Source organism: Plecotus auritus (genome assembly GCF_963455305.1).
Source record: "Plecotus auritus genome assembly, chromosome: 1".
Taxonomy (NCBI): domain Eukaryota; kingdom Metazoa; phylum Chordata; class Mammalia; order Chiroptera; family Vespertilionidae; genus Plecotus; species Plecotus auritus.
The window spans coordinates 50,026,963-50,050,877 of NC_137770.1; the positions used below are offsets into that span (position 1 = coordinate 50,026,963).

The 23,915-nt window shown below is 38.8% G+C and overlaps 2 protein-coding genes and 1 pseudogene across 5 annotated transcripts in view; 1 reads left to right on the top strand and 2 right to left on the bottom strand.

The window, feature by feature from the left end:
* HACD3 (3-hydroxyacyl-CoA dehydratase 3) overlaps window positions 1–704 on the bottom strand; it is a 44,779-nt gene extending 44,075 nt beyond the window's left edge. Inside the window, exon 1 of the mRNA XM_080644782.1 lies at window positions 481–704. The gene's annotated coding sequence lies outside the window, so the exon portion shown is untranslated. The remainder of the gene's footprint in view (window positions 1–480) is intronic.
* The window catches only part of DPP8 (dipeptidyl peptidase 8), a 66,838-nt gene continuing 43,028 nt past the window's right edge, over window positions 106–23,915 (top strand). For 2 of the 3 annotated variants that reach the window (XM_080644753.1, XM_080644755.1), the window contains exons 1-6: window positions 106–322; window positions 1,966–2,102; window positions 4,576–4,845; window positions 8,117–8,229; window positions 17,095–17,268; window positions 18,034–18,202. In XM_080644753.1, coding sequence (XP_080500879.1) covers window positions 2,066–2,102; window positions 4,576–4,845; window positions 8,117–8,229; window positions 17,095–17,268; window positions 18,034–18,202 — 763 coding nt within the window. In that variant the 5' untranslated portion in view covers window positions 106–322; window positions 1,966–2,065. Of the gene's footprint in view, window positions 566–1,965; window positions 2,103–4,575; window positions 4,846–8,116; window positions 8,230–17,094; window positions 17,269–18,033; window positions 18,203–23,915 lie in introns of all 3 variants that reach the window. The other variant, XM_080644754.1, reaches the window with a different exon arrangement.
* LOC308253981 (small ribosomal subunit protein uS10-like) lies at window positions 21,689–22,067 on the bottom strand (annotated as a pseudogene). The gene has a single exon. The product of its transcript is annotated as a small ribosomal subunit protein uS10-like (transcript).

A 23,915-nucleotide genomic window follows, 5' to 3' on the forward strand; every position in this document is an offset into this window, starting at 1 on the left:
CTCCCACGCCCGGTTTGCTCCTCCGGCCACGAGACGGCACTGTGACAACGGACCCCACCGAGCAGGGAGCGGCGCCCTTCTCCGCCCCGCGCCGCCACCGCTGGTAGCGGGGCGGGGCCGAGGAACCGGAAGTGCCGAGCCGCGGGAGCTCCCGAGCGGTCCCCCTGGCGCCTCTAAGTGCCGCCTTCCGCCTGGGCTACCGCCGGCGCCGCCGCCGAGGGAGCTGCCGCAGCCGGGTCGGGGAGGAGGCGGCGCGGCATGAAGCGGCGCAGGCCCGCACCCTGACGCGCGTCGGGACGGTCCGGGCGGGGCCGGGGGGAAGGTGCAGTATCCACCCCTCCTTCCTCTGCGCCTGCCAGGCCTGGGCCGCAGCCCACCCGGGCCTCGGCCTCCCAGAGCCGCCCGCGCGCCCCCGGTCAGCCCACCCCGCGGTGCACCGACACCCGGCCTGCGCGGGCCGGACTGCAGGGCCCCACTTGCCGGAAGAGGAAGCGGAGGCTCTGAAATTCCGTCCACCAACGTCCATTGGGCCCCCTGAGCTGGGTGCTGGCCTCCGCACGTCCACGTCCGTTATCTTTCGAGCCTCGCCGGGGTGGGGAGCGGGGATGGCCCAGGCTTACAGACGGGGAAACGGAAGCCCACAGGGCCGAAGGGATTTGCCTAAAGCCCGACTGGGCAGGTCGCATTTGGACCGAGATTTTTCTGGTTTCCCAGCTGGTGTTCTTTTCTCTCTACTGCCTCCCTCGAGGTCGATTCCCCTCCCTTCCCTGCTCACTACCACCTCTCATTCTGCTTCACTCACCTGGGGCAGGATAAATACTTCCCTTTTTAAAATTTCTCTGATTACACATTTTTCTCCTAAGACTTGGCCTCTCCCTACCCCCCCTTCTCGACATTCCTCATTCATAGATTTCAAAATCTGGGTCCACTCTCGGATGATGAACCTCTCAACTAGCTGTGGACCCTGAAGGGTGATATCTAGGCTGGTTCAGTGAGGCTTGGGATGTTTTAAGTGGACGACGATTTGGCCCTTGGATTAAAAATTAAGAGATGATATTTCAGTGGGTCCAAATTCAAGAGTCCTATCTGAAGCTGTTTTCTAACCCAACATGCTCTTCTCTGCGAGGCTAATAGTGCATTGGGAAGGTGTCTTGACACTTCCTACGTGGTTGCCGTGCTGTCATAACTTCACCATTTTCCCTCCATTTGCCATTGAGCTTTTCTCATTACCTCTCTCTTCAGAATTAAAACTGATAAAATAACAAGTGTAATCACAGTTCCTCCTTTATTTTTCTATTACTAAGCTATAATTTCAACAACCTTAATGCTTCCTTTTCCAGAAAGGTTACCTAATTTAGTTATTTTAAGAGTGTACATGGAAAAAAAAGCATAAGTGGAATGCACTTAAAATGGCTAGTACGTTCTTTATCTTGTAAAAATCTTAACTTACTAAATGCAAGTTAGTTCCCTTCCCACAAAAATGGCCTATTCTGTCATTTTTGGTTATTTTACTGAGTCTATTCTGTCTCCAAACAGCTCAATATGTATTATGTAAAGTAATACAAATGTATTATGTAAAACAGAGGAACAGAAAAATAGAAATTAACTTTGTTAATCATCTGTCATTTTTGAAGATTTGTAATAGTCAATGAGTAACCTCATATCTGTATGCCTTTTATATTTTTTGAAGCTTTTCCATAACTTTTAATGTATGTCTGGGTGTCAGGATTTATACTATTGTTAGGATATTCTTTTGAGTATATTTCTGAAATAATTTTAATCTAAAATGTAGATACAAAATAATTCAGTTAAATTCGGTTAAATTACATTTTAACCAGAAAGAAAATTTCTGTGTAAGTTTTAAGTATATATGAGACTTCTAAATTTTAATCTTTTTGGTCACATATGATTCATTTTGGTAATGATTAGCAGCCTTATATCTTATTTCATTGTCTTGGTGAATAGGATTGGATGTGAGAAAAGGCAAGACTCCTGTGAGAAAGAGAGCAGAATGAGCAGAGGGATCTATGCTTGAAGTTGAGTCACTTGGAAAAGATCTCTTTGAATGTGGAAGAGATCTGAGCAGATGAAAATACAATCGGGTAAGTACCAGGGAAGGGCCTTAAATGAGGAGGTAGGTGGGGGTAGTGAAATATATGCACTGTGCTGAGAATGTATGCTGCCCCTATTTTCTAATTTTTGAAATTAGAAAATTAGGATCGTGTATTTCGAGAATATATCTATATGTGTAGGTGTTATGAAAATCTGAAAATTAAATCACTAAGTTACACATTTGTGTAAAGTACTAAAATTATATATCAGGTCCTAGGAAATGGCAGGATATCTATTTATCATAAACATGAAGTAGTAGTGTCATTTGAACTGTAAAATTTGTGTGTAGAAAGATAGAGAAATAGTCCAAGGATCTTACAATTTAGGAATACTAATAATTTTGCATAAGTACAAGCTAATGCAACATTTATATAGGAGAAATATCAATCAAATGAATGATAACTCAAGGAGCTGGGCAGTAAGACTTCAGAGGTCTGTCTGCTTAGCTCCCTGTTCTATTCCCTAGCCCAGTTCTTGGAGATGAAGTTCCAAATTTAACACAGGGGGAATTGAGAAAAATGAACCCAATTTGTGAAGCTGCTTCTTTTGCTCTATTAAAAATAAAGCTAGATCCATTGACGAATTTGATAGAAAGTAGGCCTACACTAGCTTTTAGGCAGACAAATGACCACCTTTGTCAAGTACTGCCATTTAATATTGGCATGCTGAATGCCAGTTGAGCAAAATGACTTTTTCTCTGCTGAGCTATTTGGATTTTAATCATTGGTGGTAAATGCCCAGTTGTAATAATATTACAAGTTGTATACTGATATTAAATTGCATTAATGTTACATGTTGTATGCCTGATATAATTCTCAAATGGCTTTCCTGGCCATTTTTGCTACTATTACATTGAAAATGGTAGTACAATTCACTGTAGGATTAAAGAAAGATACCATATCCTGGCCACACAGTTTAGTTTATTTTGCATGTCATACTGCATGCCTGATGGGCTAATTCACAACCCGTACCTGCTAATTACTTTTTCTATGTAGTTAACGCCTGTTAACCTGCGAAATTGAGCTTTAAAAAAAGCATATTAAATATACACCATGTATTGATTGTTGTTCATTTGCTTACATAAAATACAATGTGAAATTGCTTACATAAATGCAGTCTGCCAACTCCACAAGTTTTTGACATTTAATAGTTCAAAAAGAAGTGGTTGCCACAGAATTTCTGTTTATTTTGCTTCTTTTTAGTAATTTCATGAGTAATACATATCAGAATATCACACAAAGGCTTATAATAACACTGCTTGTTATTTTTCTTTGATACTTTGCTCCTGATACATTTTAATATTGAAATAGATAAAGCAAAAATACATCATCTCCTGAATTTATATCATGAAAAGAAACATCATTAATAGATGAAATATTAACACTGTTTGGAGGTTGAACTGGTAAATTGGGCTCGAACTTTTATCAAAATATTGATAACAAACATCAGTTGCTTTCTTTAAATAAAGTTTTTTAAAAATATATTTTTATTGATTTCAGAGAGGAAGACAGAGGGAGAGATAGAAACATCAGTGATGAGAGAGAATTAACTGATCAGCTGCCTCCTGCACATCCTCTATTGGAAATTGAGCCTGCAACCCAGGCCTGTGCCCTTGCTGGGAATTGAACGCTGATCTCCCGGTTCATAGGTCGATGCTCAACACTGGCCAGGCCATCAGTTGCTTTCTGTATCAACTACTTCAACTATTAAAGCCACTTGAAGTAGTAACTTTTTTTCCCCCCTCTCATTTAATCAGGAGAGTAAAACTTGTGTAATCTGTAATAATAGGCTCATAGATTCCTAGTAGTATAGAGTCACCACAGTAATCATAAGACAGTGATGTCTAGGCAAGAGCAGAAGACAAAGAAAAACATACCAGCCAGTTAAGTCTTTTGTTGCTTAGAGTTTCAATTAAAAAGAAACAGTATTTATATTGGGTAAGTGCCCTCAGAAGATTATTAAAAGTACCTTGTTTTGCGACAGTTTTATCACTGTTCTAATAGGTCATGATTATTTCTGTTAGCTGAAGAAGTCCACATTTATTAAATGTGTCACTTTTTAAAGTACAGAAGCACTTAACTCCCTTGGCACATTCAGCTTCGCTATTGACATCTCTTGGAAGGAGCATAACAGCCAACTGGCATATGGCCTGTTTCCTTCCAGTGTGGGAAAGGAAAAAGGAATTTTGGCAAGAGATACCTAAGGAGAGCCTTTTATAAAGGTTCCCAAAGGGATTTAGAGTCAATGTGAAATAGACATGACCTCAATTTTTTTTTTAAATCTTATTTTTAAACTGAACACAGAGAAGGGGGAGCTTTTCTTACTAGGTTTCATTACAACTATGCTCAAAAGCTTTTTTTTCTTGCATTGGGGGGAGGGTGCAGGGTCCCTATCAAATTGTCATTCTGATTAATATAAGAGAAGGTAGGCCTGAGAACAACTTCATGTGCTTTGTTTTTCTAGGAAAATGCAACATGGCAGCAGCAATGGAAACAGAACAGCTGGGTGTTGAGATCTTTGAAACTGCAGAGTGTGAGGAGAATATTGAATCAGGGGATCAGCCTAAATTGGAGCCGTTTTATGTGGAGCGGTATTCCTGGAGTCAGCTTAAAAAGCTGCTTGCTGATACCAGAAAATATCATGGCTACATGATGGCTAAGGCACCACATGATTTTATGTTTGTAAAGAGGAATGATCCAGATGGGCCTCATTCAGACAGGATCTATTACCTTGGTGAGTATGAAGTCAGTTTCTGAGAGGAAATGCTTTCTTAATTCAAACTTAAAGGCTAGATGCAATTGGTAAATAAATAAATGCATCAGTGATGGTCCCATTGGGGGGGGCGGGGGGAGGCGGCTTTTTTGGCTCTAGCTAGCGGGTTTGGCTCAGTGGTTGGAATGTTGGCCCGCAGAGTGAAGGGTCCTGGGTTGGATTCCAGTCAAGGGCACATACCTTGGTTGCAGGTTCGATTCCTGGCCCCAGTGGGGCATGTGCAGGAGGCAACCAATCGATATCTCTCTCTCACATTGATGTTTCTCCTCCTCCCTTCCACTCTCTAAAAATCAATGGAAAACATATCCTCCCTTGAGGGTTAACAACAACAAAAAGCTTCTTTGAAGTCTTGGTTTGTCCCATTAACTTTATTTTACTTTCAGGTGACAAATCATGATTGATCATTATCTTATTTTTAAAGTTAAAGATGCCAGAAATTAATTCTTTCTAAAGCTAGATCAAAATGCCTTTCCTTAGCAATGGTCAGATTAGGAGCACAAACAATAAAACCATTAGTTTGTTCCCACTCTCAGTAGCTGCTGCTGTCATTTTTTTTAAACCAAGGCTGGTTTTGGTCTCTTCTTCCCTATTCACTCCAGATTTAAGGTTTGTATAAATTAAATATATTACACCACTGATTAATTTATTACTTATTAAATATTTATTGTTTAAGCATGTGTACATATGTACTTTTTAAAAATTTTTTAAATATTGTTGAAAGTATTACATATGCCCCTTTTCCCCCCCATGGACCCCTTCTAGCCCACCTCCCTGCCCTAGGCCTTCATCACCCTATTGTCTGTGTCCATGCGTTATGCATAAATACACACACACACACACACACACATACAAGTTTTTTGGTTGATCACTTCCCACCCACCCTCCCTCCCCTGCCTTCTTTCTGGGGTTTTGCAGTCTGTTCTATGATTCTATGTCTCTAGATCTATTTTGTTCATCAGCTTATTTTGTTATTAGACTTTCCTCCCCATTTGTGTGTGTGTGTGTGTTTGTTTTTTGTTGTTGTTGTTAATCCTCACCTGAGGATATTTTTTATTGATTTTAGAGAGAGAGAAAAAGGGAAGGAGCGAGGAGAAGAGAGAGAGATAGAGACATCGCTGTGAGAGAGACACATCAATTGGTTGCCTCCCATTTCTCTTTATTTATATTCCATCACCCTGACTGGGCTGGGGATGGAATCTGCAAACCAGGTACATACCCTTGATAGGGAATCAAACCCGAGACCCTTCGATCTGTGTGCTGATGCTCTAACCACTTAGCTACATTAGCCTCTGTGTGTGTGTGTGTGTGTGTGTGTATTATAAGAGATATTCTCTGCAAGAATCCATATTGATAAGAGTTTCATTTTATAGGATGTCCCAAAAATATTTTTCTAAATAAAAATCCATTGTTTAAAAATTTTTAATATACTTCAAACACCAGTTAATACCAGTGTGTCATCAGGAAAGAAACAATGAGGAAAGCTCATTTTGTGCTTACACAGAACTGGTGTATGTATACATAGAATGCCTTGGAAATTTAAAAAATAAAGTTTAATTAAAGTTGGCATTCAATAATATATTAGTTTCAGGTGGTACAGCGTAGCGGTTAGACATTTACATAACTTATGAAGTGATTCCCCTCCTTAAGTTTAGTGCTTCCCTGGCACCATGCTTTGGAAATTTGCACTGGTCATGAATGAAGCCAAGGAAAACATTTTAGAATAAGGAGCAGTTTCAAAAGGGACAACTGAAACAATTATGGGGAATGGCTCTCATTTGAGGATAGCTGAGAACCAGTTTTTTCATATTTGAGGGCTGAAGGCTCTTGGAAGGAGAGGGCTTCAGAGGAAATGATCACATTTAGTAAAATTAGGAATGGTGTGGATAGGTGACTGCAATCTTAAGAATTCTATAACAAAGTAACTCTGGAATATACAAAACAGATTTAAGACAAAAGTAAGTGCTGAAGTAAATGTCAGCTAATATTTTACTTTCTACTCCAAAAGACAACACAAACTAAGAAAGGTTTAGGAAAATAAGGGCTAAAGGATGATGTGGATATTTCAGGGCTCACCTCCAGCCTTTGTGAGGGTTAGTGTGGAAGTTACTGTGCCCTTCCAAGACTATCTTCTCTGCCTTTATCAGAAACACTAGGCTGAGACTGTTCCACTCAAGAGTTTCTTGTTCTAACTGTGAGATTTATTTTCTCCTTCCTTCACTCTCTCCTGCCCTTTTTGGAAATGATACCTTACTAATACCTTTTAGGGTAGTGGGGCTTTGTTTTTATTTGCGTTTTCTTTGGTTCACATCTTCAAAACCCAAGTGTATTTCCTTTCTCTTTTGTATGTAGCTCATTCTGTACTACTGTGTCTTTCTATTCAATTATTGCATGATTTCCCAGAATAGATGTGGCTTCTACTTAATATAGACCTCTTTCCTTTACCTTTACCCAATAAAGGAAAAAGATTTTTAGCAAATCAGATACCAGCTTCTGTGTTGTTTTAATATAAGTATATATTTAATTGAAACTTATTAGTGATTATAGTTATAGAACATTTATAATGAAGAAAAACTAGAATTCAGACATGTATATTTCTAAATAAGCACTTTAGTGGTTCAGAAAAATAAGAAATTTTAGTAATCTGAAGTTGTCACAAAGCACGCTCATTTGGAATCTCATGAGTCTGTTGCCAATTTATAAGAGGCTAACAAAAAAAAACAAAACCCTGCCTGGCAAGTGCAGTTCAGTGGTTGAACATTAGCCCATGAACCAGGAAGTGTCCCATCCCAGTCAGGGCACGTGCCTTGGCTGTGGGGCTCGATTCCCAGTAGGGAGCATGCAGGAGGCCGCTGATCAATGAACCTCTCATCATTGATGTTTCTATCTCTCCCTCTCCCTTCCTCTCTGAAATCAATTAAAACAACAACAACAACATAACAAAAACTAAAAATGAAACAAAAACTAAAAATGACACTTGTCCCTATATCATCTTACATACTTTCGTTTGTTTTGAGAGAGAATAAGATCTGATATCAGAATGAAACTTGAGTTTTATTGAAACGAATTTCCAGGGCATATGGCATATGTATCTCCTACTTGTTAACATTTATTATAGATTCCACAGAATATGAAAATTTGCAGATATAGAAGGCATTATGTACTTACTACTATGATTGCAGTCGATGGCTATTTTTAAAAGTGATTATTTAAAAGACTGTTTTTTTTCTTATAGCTATGTCTGGTGAGAACAGAGAAAATACACTGTTTTATTCTGAAATTCCCAAAAACATCAACAAAGCTGCAATCTTAATGCTCTCTTGGAAGCCTCTTTTGGATCTTTTTCAGGTAGGATTAGACATTATTATTCCTGTGACTTGGTGTATGTTTTCAGCATTTCTTTAGAGACAGAAATTCAGTTGGGGTTTTGTATATGAAGGAGATGTGAATCAGAGAGCATACTTTGATTATGTGAATCTTTTCCAGTTTATTGAGTCTTATTTTATGGCCCAGAATATGGTTCATCCTGGTAAATGTTCTGTGTTCACTTGAAAAGAATGTGTTCTGCTATTGTTGGGTTTATAAGTGATCATTAGATCAAATTGGTTTATTGTACTGTTTTAAGTCTTCTACGTTCTTACTGATTTTTTATTTGTTCTATCAATTATTGAAAGAGGGTGTAGAAATCTCCAACCATAATTGTAGATTTGATGATTTCTCCTTGTAGTTCTGTTCGTTTTTGCTTTATTTATTTTTATTTTTTAAATAAATCTTTATTGTTCAGATGATTACAATTGTTCCTCTTTTTTCCCCCCATAGCTCCCCTACACCCGGTTCCCACCCACCCCATGCCCTTACCGCCCCCCCCCACTGTCCTCATCCATAGGTATACGATTTTTGTCCAGTCTCTTCCCGCATACCCCTTTCCCCCCCAGAATTGTCAGTCCACTCCCTTTCTATGCCCCTGATTCTATTATATTCACCAGTTTATTCTGTTCGTCAGATTTTTTATTCACTTGATTTTTAGATTCACTTGTTGATAGATATGTATTTGTTGTTCATAATTTTTATCTTTACCTTTTTCTTTTTTTCTTTTTTTAAATATATTTTATTGATTTTTTACAGAGAGGAAGAAAGAGGGATAGAGAGTTAGAAACATCGATGAGAGAGAAACATCAATCAGCTGCCTCCTGCACACCCCCTACTGGGGACATGCCCGCAACCAAGGTACATGCCCTTGACCGGAATCGAACCTGGGACCTTTCAGTCCGCAGGCTGACACTCTACCACTGAGCCAAACCGGTTTCGGCTACCTTTTTCTTTTTCTTCCTCTTAAAGGATACCTTTCAGCATTTCATATAATACTCGTTTGGCAGTGATGAACTCCTTTAGCTTTTTCTTATCTGTGAAGCTCTTTATCTGACCTTCCATTCTAAATGATAGCTTTGTTGGGTAGAATAATCTTGGTTGTAGGTTCTTGCTATTCATCACTTTGAATATTTCTTGCCACTCCCATCTGGCCTGCATAGTTTCTGTTGAGAAATCAGCTGACAGTCGTATGGGTGCTCCCTTGTAGGTAACTAACTGTTTTTCTCTTGCTGCTTTTAATATTCTCTCTTTGTCTTTTGCTCTTGGCATTTTAATTATGATGTGTCTTGGTGTGGTCCTCTTTGGATTCCTTTTGTTTGGGGTTCTGTGGGCTTCCTGGACTTGTAAGTGTATTTCTTTCACCAGGTGGGGGAAGTTTTCGGTCATTATTTCTTCAAATAGGTTTTCAGTATCTTGCTCTCTCTCTCCTTCTGGCACCCCCATAATTCTGATGTTGGTACGCTTGAAGTTGTCCCAGAGGCTCCTTACACTATCTTCATATTTTTGGATTCTTTTTCTTTTTGCTTGTCTGGCTGAGTGTTTTTTGCTTCTTTGTATTTCAACTCTTTGACTTGATTCTTGTGATCCTCTAGTCTGCTGTTGGATCTCTGTATATTATTTTTTATTTCAGTCAGTGTATGCTTAATTTCTAGTTGGTCCTTTTTCATATCCTCGAGGGTCTCGCTAAATTTATCAGCCTTTTCTAGAAAATTCTTGAAAAACATTATAACCGTGGTTTTGAAGTCTATATCCAGTCATTTGCTTTCCTCCATTTCTTTCATTTGTGACCTGTTTCTTTGTCTCCACATTTTGGCTGCTTCCCTGAGTTGATAGCGTGGCTTTGTGTGCTAGGTGTCCTATAGGGCTCAGTGGCTCAGCCTCCCCAGTTACCTGAGGTGGACACTCTTGGTGCACCCTTTTGTGGGCTGTGTACACAGTCTTGTTGTAGTTAAGCCTTGATTGTTGTTGGTATCACTGGGAGGAATTGGCTGTGAGGATCAGCTGTGTCTACACTGGGAGAACTTCTGTGCTGGAGACACCCTTATGAGGCAAGACTTGCTTCAGTGGCTTTGGTGTTCACTGAATCTGCTCCCTGAGTGTGTCCCTTATGGATCTGAGGAGTTGTAATCTGGATGGTCCTACTCTGACCCCTGTGTACACTGGCTCTTGGATCTCCAAGGAGGTGCTAATTTAGCCTCTGCCTGAGGCCACCCAGCAGAAGCTACAGAGAGATCTTCAGATTCCTCTTCTTTGTTTGGGTTTTGGAGGTGCCCAGATGAGGCCCAGCTATGAAGCAATGCAAGCTGCTGTGGGGCCTTTTGGATGTTCTGGGTCTCTCTGACTCAGCTGTAGTTTGTTAGGTAAGTTTAGAATTCAAAGGACCCGGCCATTCATATGCAAACCGGCCATTCATATGCAAAAGCCTCTGCGCTCAGCTTGGATGGGGCTGAGTCTCAGGGCGGAGCAAACAGCAATGGCTTCCCTCAGCCCTGCCCTAAGTTGCTCCTGGATCTTAGTGTCCCATGGTAATCACTGCAAGCACCTCTTCAGCCCGCTGCCAGACAGTCCAGTTTCTCCCCGTATGAGTCTGGGTCCCCAGAGTCTCACCTGGAACTGGAGTTCAGAGCAGTCGGGAGCTTTGTCTTCCTCCCGCTTGAAAAAGTCAGCCAGCCGCGTACTCAGTTGCCAACCCTCTCCGCGCGGCTCAGTACCTCGGCCTTTACTTCTGCAGCTTCTGTGAGTCTCAGTGTGCTTTTTCTCTTTCCTTCTAGTTGTAGAATTTCCACTCAGCCAGCCTTCCTGTGGTTCTGGATGATGTCCGTTTTGTCTTTTAGTTGTAGTTTTGAAGTTGTGTGAGGCAGCAGTTCAGGTGTTTACCTATGCCGCCATCTTGGTTTCTCTCTCAGGAGCGAAAAGTTTTAAAAGTAAGTGTTGGGTGTCTAGGGCTTTATACCCAGGGCGGCATATCTCGGAACTCTGGCCAAGGTGATCCTCTCTAATGGAACCTTGTTTTCTAGCCTCTGCTTTATTTTTTCGAAGCTATGTTATTAGGTACATCAGGCTAGGATTGTTATGAGCTGAGAAATCGACTTCTTTATTGTTATTGTATGACTTTCTTTGTTTCTAGCAATAATCTTTACCATGAAATTTACTTTAATACAGCCACTCCAGCTTTCCTTTGATTAATATTAGCATGGAATATGCTTTTCCATTCTTTTCCTTTTTTTAACTGGCTTTATTGAGATATAATTCACATACCATCCAATTCACTCAAAGTACACAGTTCAGTAGTTTTTGTTTATTTATTTTTAAATATATTTTATTGCTTTTTTACAGAGAGGAAGGGAGAGAGATAGAGAGTTAGAAACATCGATGAGAGAAAAACATCGATCAGCTGCCTCCTGCACACCCCCCACTGGGGATGTGCCCGCAACCCAGGTACATGCCCTTGACCGGAATTGAACCCGGGACCCTTCAGTCCGCAGGCCAACGCTGTATCCACTGAGCCAAACCGGTCAGGGCTTCAGTAGTTTGTAGTATACTCACTGAGTTGTGCAGCTATCACCACAATCTAAATTTAGAACTTCCTGTCATCCCCAAAAGATTTTGTGTAGATTTGTTTTCAATTCCCTTAGTTATATACCTAGGAGTTAAATTGCTGGGTCGTGTGGTAACTCTATGTTTAAAATTTTAAGGAACTACTAAATTGCTTTCTATAGCAGCTACACCATTTTACGTTTCCATCAGTCATATATGAAGGTTCTGATTTCCTACATTCTCACTGATCCTTGTTATTCATCATTTTTACTATAGCCATCCTAGAAGGTGTGAAGTCTTTCTCATTGTTGTTTGCTTTGCATTTTCCTAATGACCAGTGATGTTGGACATTTTTTCATGTGTTTATTAGCTATTTGTTTATTTTCTTTGAGGAAATATCTGTGCAAGTCCTTTGCCTATTTTTAATTGGGTCTTTTTAATGTTGAGTTGTAAGAGTTTTTTTCTGTATTCTGGATACTAGACCCTTATCAGATGTGATTTGCAAATATTTTCTCCCATTCTGTGAGTTTTCTTTTTACTTTTTTCTTTAATTGTAGTAATTATGAGTATAAAATCAGCTACAGTTATCTTTGGCAAGTGTTTAGTACTATAATCATTAATTTAGATCCATACATTTAAATATAGTTACTTTGATCTCTCTTTTATGGAGGATAAAACATTTTTAGACTTCCCCTTTATTGAAGGAAGAGGTTACTATCTGTTACCAGTGTGTCAGTAGCCAAGCCTTTCTTTGGTCAGGGATCTCAAAGGGTGTACCTTTCTCCGTATGTAAGAAGACATACATAGACAAATTATGGATGATAATGTTCAAGGTCCAGACAACAGGAATACTGAAGAAGAGGATGCTGAATAAAACCACATGTAGCAGTCCTACCAACATGATGTAGGCCAGCGAGATGCCTTGGTTATTCATCACTCGAGGGTTGGGGTTTACTTCGATGTATGCCACCCCCATATACATCCTCCCAGTGTCAGAAGCCCAGCACAGTTTTACATTTTGATGAATTCATTTTTTTTTCCCTGTGATTGCTTGTGCTTTTGGTGTCATATATAAGAAACTGTTGCTTCATCCAAGGTTACACAGATTTTCATCTGTATGTTCTTACATGAGTTTTATAGTTTTAGCTCTTACATTTTGGTCTTGGATCCATTTTGAGTTAATTTTTGTATATGGTTTGAGATAGGGGTTCACATTAATTTGTTTAGTACCATTTGTTGAAAAGCTATTTTTCCCCCATGGAATAGTCTTAGCACTCTTGTTGAAAGTCAATTGACCATAAATGTCTGGATATATTTCTGGACTCTCAATTCTGTTCCAGTACCATGCTGTCTTCATTAATGTAGCTTTGTACTAACTTTTGAAATTGGAAAGTGTGACTAGGGTGCATCTTAATTCTTCTTTAAACATTTGGTAGAATTTATCAGTAAAACCATCTAATCCTGGACTTTTCTTTGTGGGAAGTTTTTTTATTATTATTAACTCAGTATCTTTACTCATTATAAGTCTATTCAGATTTTCTATTTCTTGAGTCAGTTTTGGTGGTTGGTTTGTTTCTAGGAATTTAACCATTTTTATCTACATCATCCATTTAGTTGGCATACAACCGTTTATACTATTTACTTAAAATCCATATAAGATTCTTAATAACTAACTTTTGGTTTTGTTGAGCTTTATTGTTTTTCTGTTTTCCATTTTGTTTTATTTCAAATCTAATTTATATTATTTCCTAACTTCTCCTTGCTTTGGATTTAGTCTGCTTTTCTTTTTTTTACAGTTTTAGATGGAAAGTTGGCTTATTAATTTGAGCTCTCTTTTTTTAAATAATTTTTTATTGTTGAAAATATTACATATGTCCCCTTTTTTCCCCTAAGATCTCTTTTTTAATGTAGTTGTGATTTTTTTTTTTTTCTTTGACCCATTAGCTTCTTCCTTCTTGTGCCAACATCTGTAAAATTGTCAAGGCAGTTCAAGTATACGGCTTACCTCATTTGTTTCCTATTTCTCAGGGATCACTGTCCTTTGTTGTCTGATGTCCAGTGTTATTTCATATATTTTGTTCATTTTCTCAGTTGTTTCAGAAACAGGGAGGATATTTCTGGTCCCTGTTACTCCATCTTGGGTAGAAATGGAAAGTTTGTTTCATTTTAACATTTAAATCTCTAACATATTTGGAATATGTGAAAAGTAGATCCAGTATTATCTTTTTAAAATATATTGTTATTGATTTTAGAGAGGAAGGGAGAGGGAAGAGAGATAGAAACATCAGTGATGAGAGAGGATCATTGATTGGCTGCCTCCTGCATGCCCTGTACAGGGGATTGAGCCCGAAAGCCGGGCATCTGCCCTTGACCAGAATCGAACCTCGGGCCCTTCAGTCCGCAGGCTGACGCTGTATCCACTGAGACAAGCCAGCTAGGTCCCAGTGTTATCTTTTTGTATATGACTATGCAGTAATTCCAACTGATTTAAAATATCAGTTGTCTGTTTTGGATTTTTTAGTTCTCTAACATTGTTCATTCTGTTTATTCATGTTTTAATTTTTAATATCTAGTAAGGCTAACCTTTTTTCCCCCTCATAATTGATCTTTTTCAGGGTTCTTTTTATCATCTTGCTTGTTATTCTTTCAAATAACAAATTTTATAATCACAAAGTTATAAATACAGTTTCTTGTGAAAGTTAATTTCTTAGCTCTGAAATTTCTTATGTTCTGATTATTAAGTATTAAGACATATTAAGCCCTGACCAGTTTGGCTCAGTGGATAGAGCGTTGGCCTGTGGACTGAGGGGTCCTGGGTTCGATTCCGGTCAAGGGCATGTACTTTGGTTGTGGGCACATCCCCGGTGGGAGGTGTGTAGGAGGCAGCTGATCGATGTTTCTCTCTCATCGATGTTTCTAACTCTCTATCCCTCTCCCTTCCTCTCTGTAAAAAATCAATAAGATATATTAAAAAGAAAAGACATATTAAGCAGAGATCAAGTCTGGTGACATTCAAGGAGAAGAAGAGGGGAGAAATTAAAATATATAGTCAGAATTGCTCTTGGCTTTTATGGAAAGTCTTAAGAAATATTTAAAACAAAAGATCAAAATCAATAAAACTATATGTTCATAGAATTTGTGAGTTTTTTTTTTTTTTGAGCCTAACACACACACACAAATGTATATAAATATAATTAAACATTAATAAAAAAGCGATATGATACATTGAATAAAAAAAAAAATGTGAGTTTTTACCAGGATTCCAAGGTTGTTTTTTTTTTAACCTCACCTAACATTATTTTGGGTTTGCAAATATGTATCTGTATTTGCCATCATTGTAAACAATGTTTACTTTCAGTGTGCTGGCTTAATTTTGGAGTGGTACATGCTTACAAATTTGTCTAGTCCTCTTTTGTTGTTGTTAATCCTCGTGGGATATATTTAAAGAGAATTAAAGGGAGGAAGGGAGGATTAGAAGGAGAGAGACAGAGACAGAGATAGGGACAGATATCGTTGTGCTAGAGATACATTGATTGGTTGCCTCCTGCCTGCACCCTGACCAGGGCCAGGGATCAAACCTACAATCCAGGTATGTGCCCTGGAATTGAACCTGCAAGCCCTCAGTGCAGGGGCTGACTAACACTTAGACACATGGGCAAGGGCTGACCTCTTTTTAAAATATTATTCCTTGAGTAGAGGCCCAGTGCACAAATTCATGCACGGGTAGGGTCCGGCTGCCCCTGCCCCATGCAATGGGGGCTGATCTGGGCCAGGCCGGTGAGTGGGGGGGCACAGGTGGTTGGCCGGCCAGACCTGCCCTCGATAGGGGTGGGGAGGGTGTATGGGGATGGGGCCAGCCTGGGGGAGGGGCCACAGGAGACTGGGGTGGGGGGGCGATCAGGGCCTGGATCAGGCCGGTTGGCGCCACAGTGCGCATTATAGCTACTGGTCGTTCCGGTTGTTCCGCCATTCCAGTCAGTGGGCTTTTAGATAATTGATAGATAGATAGATAGATAGATAGATAGATAGATAGATAGCAGAAACCATGTCTATTTTCTTTTATCAAACTCAAAGTGTGAAGAGCTCTTAGTGAGTGAGGGAATGTATGGGATGCAATTTTTTTCAAAACATTTTTATTGATTTCAGACAGGAAGGAGGAGGGAAAGAGAGAAACATCAATGATAAGAGAGAATCATTGATTGGCTGCCTTCTGCACACCTCCTATTGGGGATTAAGCCCACAACCCATTCATGTGCCCTTGACAGAATCGAACTTGGGACCCTTCACTCCGCAGGCCAACGTTCCATCCACTGAGCCAAATCAGCCAGGGCTTGGATGCAATTTTTTTAAGTTAGCACTTACTAGATTTGTTTTCTTTATATTTCTTTTTGTATTTTATATATGTGTCAAATTATATTTCTAGCTTGGGAAAAATCATCATCAGTCATTAATTACAAATATTCTTTTTTTTAATGTATTTTATTTATTTTTTACAGAGAGGAAGGGAGAGGGATAGAGAGTTAGAAACATCAAGGAGAGAGAAACATCGATCAGCTGCCTCCTGCACACCCCCTACTGGGGATGTGCCCACAACCAAGGTACATGCTCTTGACCGTAATTGAACCTGGGACCCTTCAGTCCGCAGGCTGATGCTCTATCCACTGAGCCAAACTGGTTAGGGCTACAAATATTCTTTTGAGAAACATTTTAACAAATACTATAGGTAGGAAAACAAAATGACAGATTCTGCTCTCAAGTTTTTTATGCTTTTTAAAACCTAGTTCTCAGAAATACTGAAAAAAGTGAAAAGCCAAACCATAGCCAAATAAGTAAAAGAGATAGTAACTCTTACATAAATTTCAAAGAAGAGATCACTGCTATACACCGTAATGCATCAGGAAGCTTTCCTGGCCACGGTTGAATTAGAGCCAAGGTTTTGGGATATCGTTAAAACTTGGGTGGGTAGAAAGAAAAATACCCTTTCAAGGGGGGAAATGGAAGGGACAAAGGCCAGGAAGCAAAACATCACATGTTAGGTTTTACATCAGTGATGTGATCAACCTGACCTAGGGGTTTATTAGAGGACTAGAGGCCCGGTGAATGAAATTCATGCACCGGGTGTGGGGGGCGGGGGTTCCCTCAGCCCGACCTGTGCCCTCTCGCAGTCTAGGAGCCCTTGGGGGATGTCCGCAGGGAGCAGGCCTGAGCCGTCAGTCAGACATCCCTAGTGCTGCCGCAGATCCTGGCTTTTATTACATTTTTTTATGAGCAAACTATTTTATGTTGTTAAAATTAATTTTGCATTAGGCAACACTGGACTATGGAATGTATTCTCGAGAAGAAGAACTATTAAGAGAAAGAAAACGCATTGGAACAGTTGGAATTGCTTCTTATGATTATCACCAAGGAAGTGGAACATTTCTCTTTCAAGCTGGTAGTGGAATATATCACGTAAAAGATGGAGGGCCACAAGGATTTACTGTAAGTTGGTATTACTACTTATTAAATGTGTTTTAGGGTCCTAAGAGTTATTTGCACCCAAATCAGAAAGGTAATTAAACCAAAATATTCTGTTTACCCATCAGCTAAAAAATTTAGATAATTTCTAATTTTAGGAGTTAATTTTTCTAGTGACAATATAAATTTTTAAAATGCTAAAACCACATGCTATCTTATTAGGAAGATATAGTAAAGGACATCAGTGCCTACTTTCTGAGTAAGTGCTGAGAAGTGGGAGTGGGAGGATAATATTATCACAAGGCAATCTATTTTTGGTTCCCTTATAAGCTTAATTCATCTTAATAACTGGTTTTAAATGTTTGGTTTTATTCCCCGCAATTTTTTATGTGCTAGTAGAACTGTTCTTTTGATAGAATTGTGATGATCCTGGCTTTCATTACATGTTTTTATGAGAAAACTTTTATATTGTTAAAATTAATTTGAAATGTTTAATAAATAAAAAATAAGTTATTTAATAAATAATTATTCTAGTAAACAGATTTGGATAACAAAATTTATGAAGTTCCTATTACTCTTGGCTTTCTAATTCATAGTTTCTAAAAAAACCAAAAAAAAAACAAGTCCTTCCTAATAAGTTAAGGCATATGAAATATATTTTTCTAGGGAGCAATTGTCATAGTTGACATTTTACTTGGAATTATTGTTCATTTTATAGGAAGGGTGCTGGCAAACAAGTATGTATGTATCAGCCTAACATTTTCCTTAAAATGTTGTTTACTTTTCTAGCAACAACCCTTACGGCCTAATTTAGTGGAGACTAGTTGTCCCAACATTAGGATGGATCCAAAATTATGCCCAGCTGATCCAGACTGGATTGCCTTTATACATAGCAATGATATTTGGATATCCAACATCGTAACCAGAGAGGAAAGGAGGCTAACCTATGTGCACAATGGTAATGATAGTTCTTCAAATCCACTTTTCTGAAAAGTTTTTTTAAATGTAATTTGCTTTTGCTTATGTTTTGAAAATGAAGTAAACTAAAAGGTGATTTTTGTATTTTAAATTCAAATCTTTAAAATTAAAAAAGAAAAACATGCAGAGGATAAGTGGTATGTATCACCTGTGTAATGCTGCCGTGTGTGTGTGTGTGTGTGTGTGTGTGTGTGTGTGTGTGTGTGTGTTTATTGATTTCAGAGAGGAAGGAAAAGGAGGGAGAGAGAGAAACATCAATGATGAGAGAGAATCATTGATCGGCTGTCTCCTACAGCCCCCTACTGGGGAATCGAGCCCGCAACCCAGGCATGTGCCCTAACTGGGAATCAATTGTGACCTCCTGGTTCATGGGTCATCACTCAACTGCTGAGAGCCACAGGCTCGGCTATGCTGACTTGTGTTTTAATGTTCATTTCTAGACAGCACAACAGTGCACCCTTGATGTGATTGTTCTTTTAGCCAAATTAGACTGCGAGAATTTCCCCAAACTGTTCTCCTTAAAATAAAATTTTAATTTTAAAAATTAATCTTGTTTTTGGGAAACAAACAGGAAAAATTAAGAACTACCTGAATATTTGTCTCCCCTTCTTGGAGAGTCTACTTAGTTATTTTGTCATAATAGGAAAAACAGAACTTTGTGTACTTGTGTGTTTGTGGAAATACTTAATTTTTATTGAAGTGACTATAATAATAGTATGCAGTACTCTAAGTACAGAAAAGATGTGGATGTTTTCCTCTAAAGCTTTCATACAAATGAAAGATGGGAAATACTGTATTGCTTTTTCTTTAAACATGTGAAACAGCTTAAGAATAAATTGCATAATGAAGAATGGTCACTTTGAAAATTCATTTGTCCAACTTTTCTTAATCTAGTGTTCACAAAGTTGATTTATTAGGCATCTTCTTTAATAAGTGATTTTAGAATATACACTGAGTGGCCAGATTATTATGATCTCTGAACGCATAATAATCTGGCCACACAGTGTATATCCTATATAATAAAAGGCTAATATGCAAATTGTCCCCTCGACCAGGAGTTTGACCAGCACGCAGGCCGGCCAACCGCCCATGTCCCCTCCCCCTGGCCAAGCTGGCCGGACCCCACCCACGTACGAATTCAAACTGGCAGATAAGAAAAGCCAGGACAAGGGTAGACTGTATGTCATGTAAATGAGCATGATCTTTATAATGATGTGGCAGTCCATTGAAAAGTTCTAGCAGTTGAGTGGTATGGTCAGAATCATATTGTAGATAAATTGTTGCGGGTACTTTGTGGAAGTTATATTTGAGAAGCACAAGACTAGAGACAGGGATACCAAAGCTTGACTGTTGCAATTATTCAGGTTCTATGACCTAAAACAAGTATAGGATAGAGAAAAGAGTGTGGAATAGGGAAACTTTTAAGTAAAAAGTACATTTTTGGTGTTCAGTGGGTCTCCATTTGGAGTCATGGAATCAGAACAGCTACCAATGGCGTAGAAAGATTAGGTTGGTAATTAGTGAATCTAGATTGGAAAGCCTGGCAATTATTTTATGCTTCAATAAACTTTGAGTACTCATTATGTACTAGTTATTGTACTTGAGGCTGAGACTGCAAAGTTCTGATGATAACAGATTAATTAATTAGAAGTCAAGATATCTGTTATAACTATTCAGTTAGTCGACAAAAGTATGTTAAGTACCTGTGTGCCAGGCAATGTTGCAGGAACTATACAGAATTGAATAAGATATAGTTCTGTCCCTCAAAGAAACTGTAGAATTAGGCATTCTTTAGTCTATTTATTTCTTCTTCTATAGAATTGTTTCCACAATTATTGTGAAGATTGGCAGAATTTAAAATAGAAAGCACTGAAAACCTGCAAAATTCTGTAGTAGTGTTTTTATTCTTTTGTATAATGGTATGTGGTATATTATTTTCAGAATTAAATCGTAGTTAAAAGTACAATCTAGAACCAGACTCTGTGGGTTTGAGTCCCAGATCTACCATTTTTTAGCTCTGTGACTGTAAGTTATTTAACCTATCTCTGTTTCTGTATCTGTAAAAAGGTTAATTAATAGCATATCACATATGGTTTTATGAGGTTTTAATGAGTTAATATTTGTGAAGTGTTTAGGAAAGTGTCTGAACCATTGTAAATGCTATGTGTTTGTTAAGGTAGAAAGGTAAGTAGAGAGTGAGTATCATCACTCTTATTCCTCTTATTCACAATAACTTTTCTAGTGAAAGTCTGCTTTTAGATGGGTTTATCAATCAGCATGTGCATGTGTTTGTTCTCTGCCTAGTATGATAGAAGAATTTAAAAGTAATGTTAATGCCAGGCTCTACTCGCAAATGAGGTATCCTATTGAGAGAATAGGTTGACCATTTGTTCATTTAATAAATAACTTTTAATAATTGAGGTCTGTAATAAGTAATAGGGATATACAAATGAGTAGTACTTATTTTCATATCTAAAGGAGAACAAAACCTAAAACAGTTTTGTGTGGGGGGTATATTTTGGGGTAGTTGAAAGGTCCAAGAAAACTGAGCACTGGTTTTGGTTATGTCAGTAATTCCAAAATTCAAAAAAATTTGAAAACTCTGATTATTTTTCATTAGCTATGTGCTAAAACTCATTTGGTGGCAAAACCTGACCTGACCTGAGGATATTTATAATCTTAATCCTACCTAGTGTGCCTATTCATGTTTGCTGCAGGAATATTGGTGTATTTGATTACCCTGCTGGAGATGTTGCATAATTGTATAATAGATGTATAATACTTGGGGGGAAAATTCTGAGCTCCAAACACTTCTAAACTCAAATATTTTGGATAAGGGATTATTGGTTCATACTGCACATTCATTTTAGACAATATACAGTATAGAAAATACAAATAAAAATAATACATAAAATTTAAATCACTATAAAACATTACTCTACATACCCATTAGACTGGCTAAAGTGAAAACAAGAACACCAAAGCCTGGAGAGACTAAGAATATAACATAATACAAATACTTTGGAAAACTGTGTGGCAGCCCGTCCTCTGAACCAGAAGGTCACAGTTCAATTCCCAGTCAGGGCACATGCCTGGCTTGCAGGCTCAAACCCTAGTGTGGGGCATACAGGAGGTAGCCGAACAACAATTCTCTGATTCATTCTCTCCCTCTCCCTCTCCCTCTCCCTCTCCCTCTCCCTCTCCCTCTCCCTCTCCCTCTCCCTCTCCCTCCCCTCCCCCTCCCCCTCCCCCTCCCCCTCCCCCTCCCCCTCCCCCTCCCCCTCCCCCTCCCCCTCCCCTCCCTCTCCCTCCTCTCCTCCCGCCCCCTCTTCCTCTCTGAAATCAATTTAAAAAAAAATTTTTTTAAAGAAAACTATGTGGCAGTTTCTTAAAAGTTAAGCATATACTTACCATACTATTCAGCCATTCCACTCTTATGTCTTTATTTAAGAGAAAAACATATATCTCAAAGATTCTTTTTTTTTTCTTTACGACTGACAATCAGTTTATTAAAAGTGATTTCAATCTCCACTCCTGGCTCAATACTGATAGAAGTAATCTTTACCTCAGAAGGACTGCAAGTCAATGAGTTGCTTGTGGATCCTCATCTGAAAACTATTCCAAGAACCTTCCCCATGGGGAGTTCTTCTAATAGTGATTCTCAGACTCTTGGTAGGCATCCGAACTGATCCTTGCACTTTGTGATTCTTTTCCTTGGCACCTCTGATCAAGTCAGCACACACGTTCTCCAAAGATTTTATGTTGTGGCTGGTTAGAGAAATTTTAATTCGGTGAATTGCCACCTCTAGTTCCATGGGTGTCTTTCTTGTATCTTTAAAACCCATGGCTGCGGTGCTGCTTCCTGACCCACTTGTTCCTCTGTAGGAGTGAACAAACAACAGTGAATCAGAAGCAGGAGTGGGTAAAACAGCTCTGCTTCAGCTGCGACCACATCTTCCTCAAAGAGCTACAAAGATTCTTATACAAGAATGATCATAGTGCGTCTGGCCAGTGTGGCTCAGTGGTTGAGCGTGGACCTATGAACCAGGAGGTCATAGTTTGATTTCCGGTTGGGGCAGTCAGGGCACTTGCCCAGGTTGTAGGCTCAATCCCCAGTAGTGCGTGTGCAGAAGACAGCCAATCAATGATTCTCTCTCATCATTGATGTTTCTATCTCTCGATCTTCCTTCCTCTCTGAAATCAATTTTTAAAAATATTAAAAAGAAAAAAAGAATGGTCACAGCATCTTTCTTCATAATACCCAAAAATTGGAAGCAGCCCAGATGTCCATTAAGAGATAAATATATAAAAGAACTGTGGTATACAATGGAATACTATTCAGCAATAAACAGGAAGCAATTAGCAATACATTGATACAACGTAATGTTGATGCAACAACATAGATGAATTTAAAAAACAGACACAAATAGGTACTATATGATTTATTTTTAAATATAATTTAGTTTTGTTTTTCCCATCACTATTTACCCCTTCTATGCCCTCTTCCATCTCCATCCATCCCCTTTAACCCCCACCATCACCACACTGTTGTCCATGTCCATGAGTTCTCTCTTTTTTTCCTAAATCCCCCACCCATACTCCCCTGTATGATTTCATTTATATGGTATTCTAGAATATGCAAAACTAACCTATGATGATAGAAATCAGATCAACAGTTCCTTCTGGGCGGGAATGGACATTGTCTGGGAAGGGGCATGAGAAAACATTCTGGAGTATTGGAAGTATTCTGTGTCTTGATAGGATGTTATACAAGTGTATGCATTTTTCAAAAATAAAAGGTACACTTAAGGTTTTATAAATTATAACGCATTTTTTTAAGCTTGTCCATAGTCCCACTATTTGGAGAAAACCACATTTTGGTTTACATCCCAATACATTTTCTAAAAAATATATTTTTATTGATTTCAGAGAGGAAGGAAGTGGGAGTGAGAGATGGAAACATCAATGATGAGAGAATCATTGAGTGGCTGCCTCCTGCAGGCCCCACACTGGGGACCGAGCCCACAACCTGGGCATGTGCCCTGACCAGAAATCGAACCGTGACCTCCTGATTCATAGGTTGATGCTCAACCACTGAGCCATGCCAGCCCGGCCCAATACATTTTTAAATATATGTTTAACATTTTTATAAATGGAATCACAGCATACATGCTATTTAGTGTAATATGTTTTTTAAAATTCAAGGGTATTGTAAACATTTCCCCATGTCATGAAATCTTACATAAGTAAGTCTTTGTGTTTTGATCATTTTTGTTTTTAAAGCACAAGTTCCCTTCTAACTATTTACAAGAAACTTTTAAGTGTAAAATAGATAAAGCTGAGCTGCTCTGGTTGAAGAGCAGGGAGGGGGAACCATGAATTACATGATCTGTAAGACCCATTCTAGGTCTAAAAATGTACTTCTCGAGAGTTACAAGTTAACATGATCTTTTTCAGTGTTCTTTTTTTCCATGATTCTAGCTAAATTGGAAAATAACATTTATGGAGCACATATTACAGTTTAGGCTTTGTTCTAAGTGTTTTATGTGAATTAATTCATTTAATCCTCATAACCTTAAAAGGTAGATTCTAATTCCCGTTGACAAATGAAATACTTCAGTGGAATGAGACTAGGTGATTAGCCCAAGGTCAGACAGTAAATGATTTGAATTCAGTCTCTTTGGCTCCAGAGT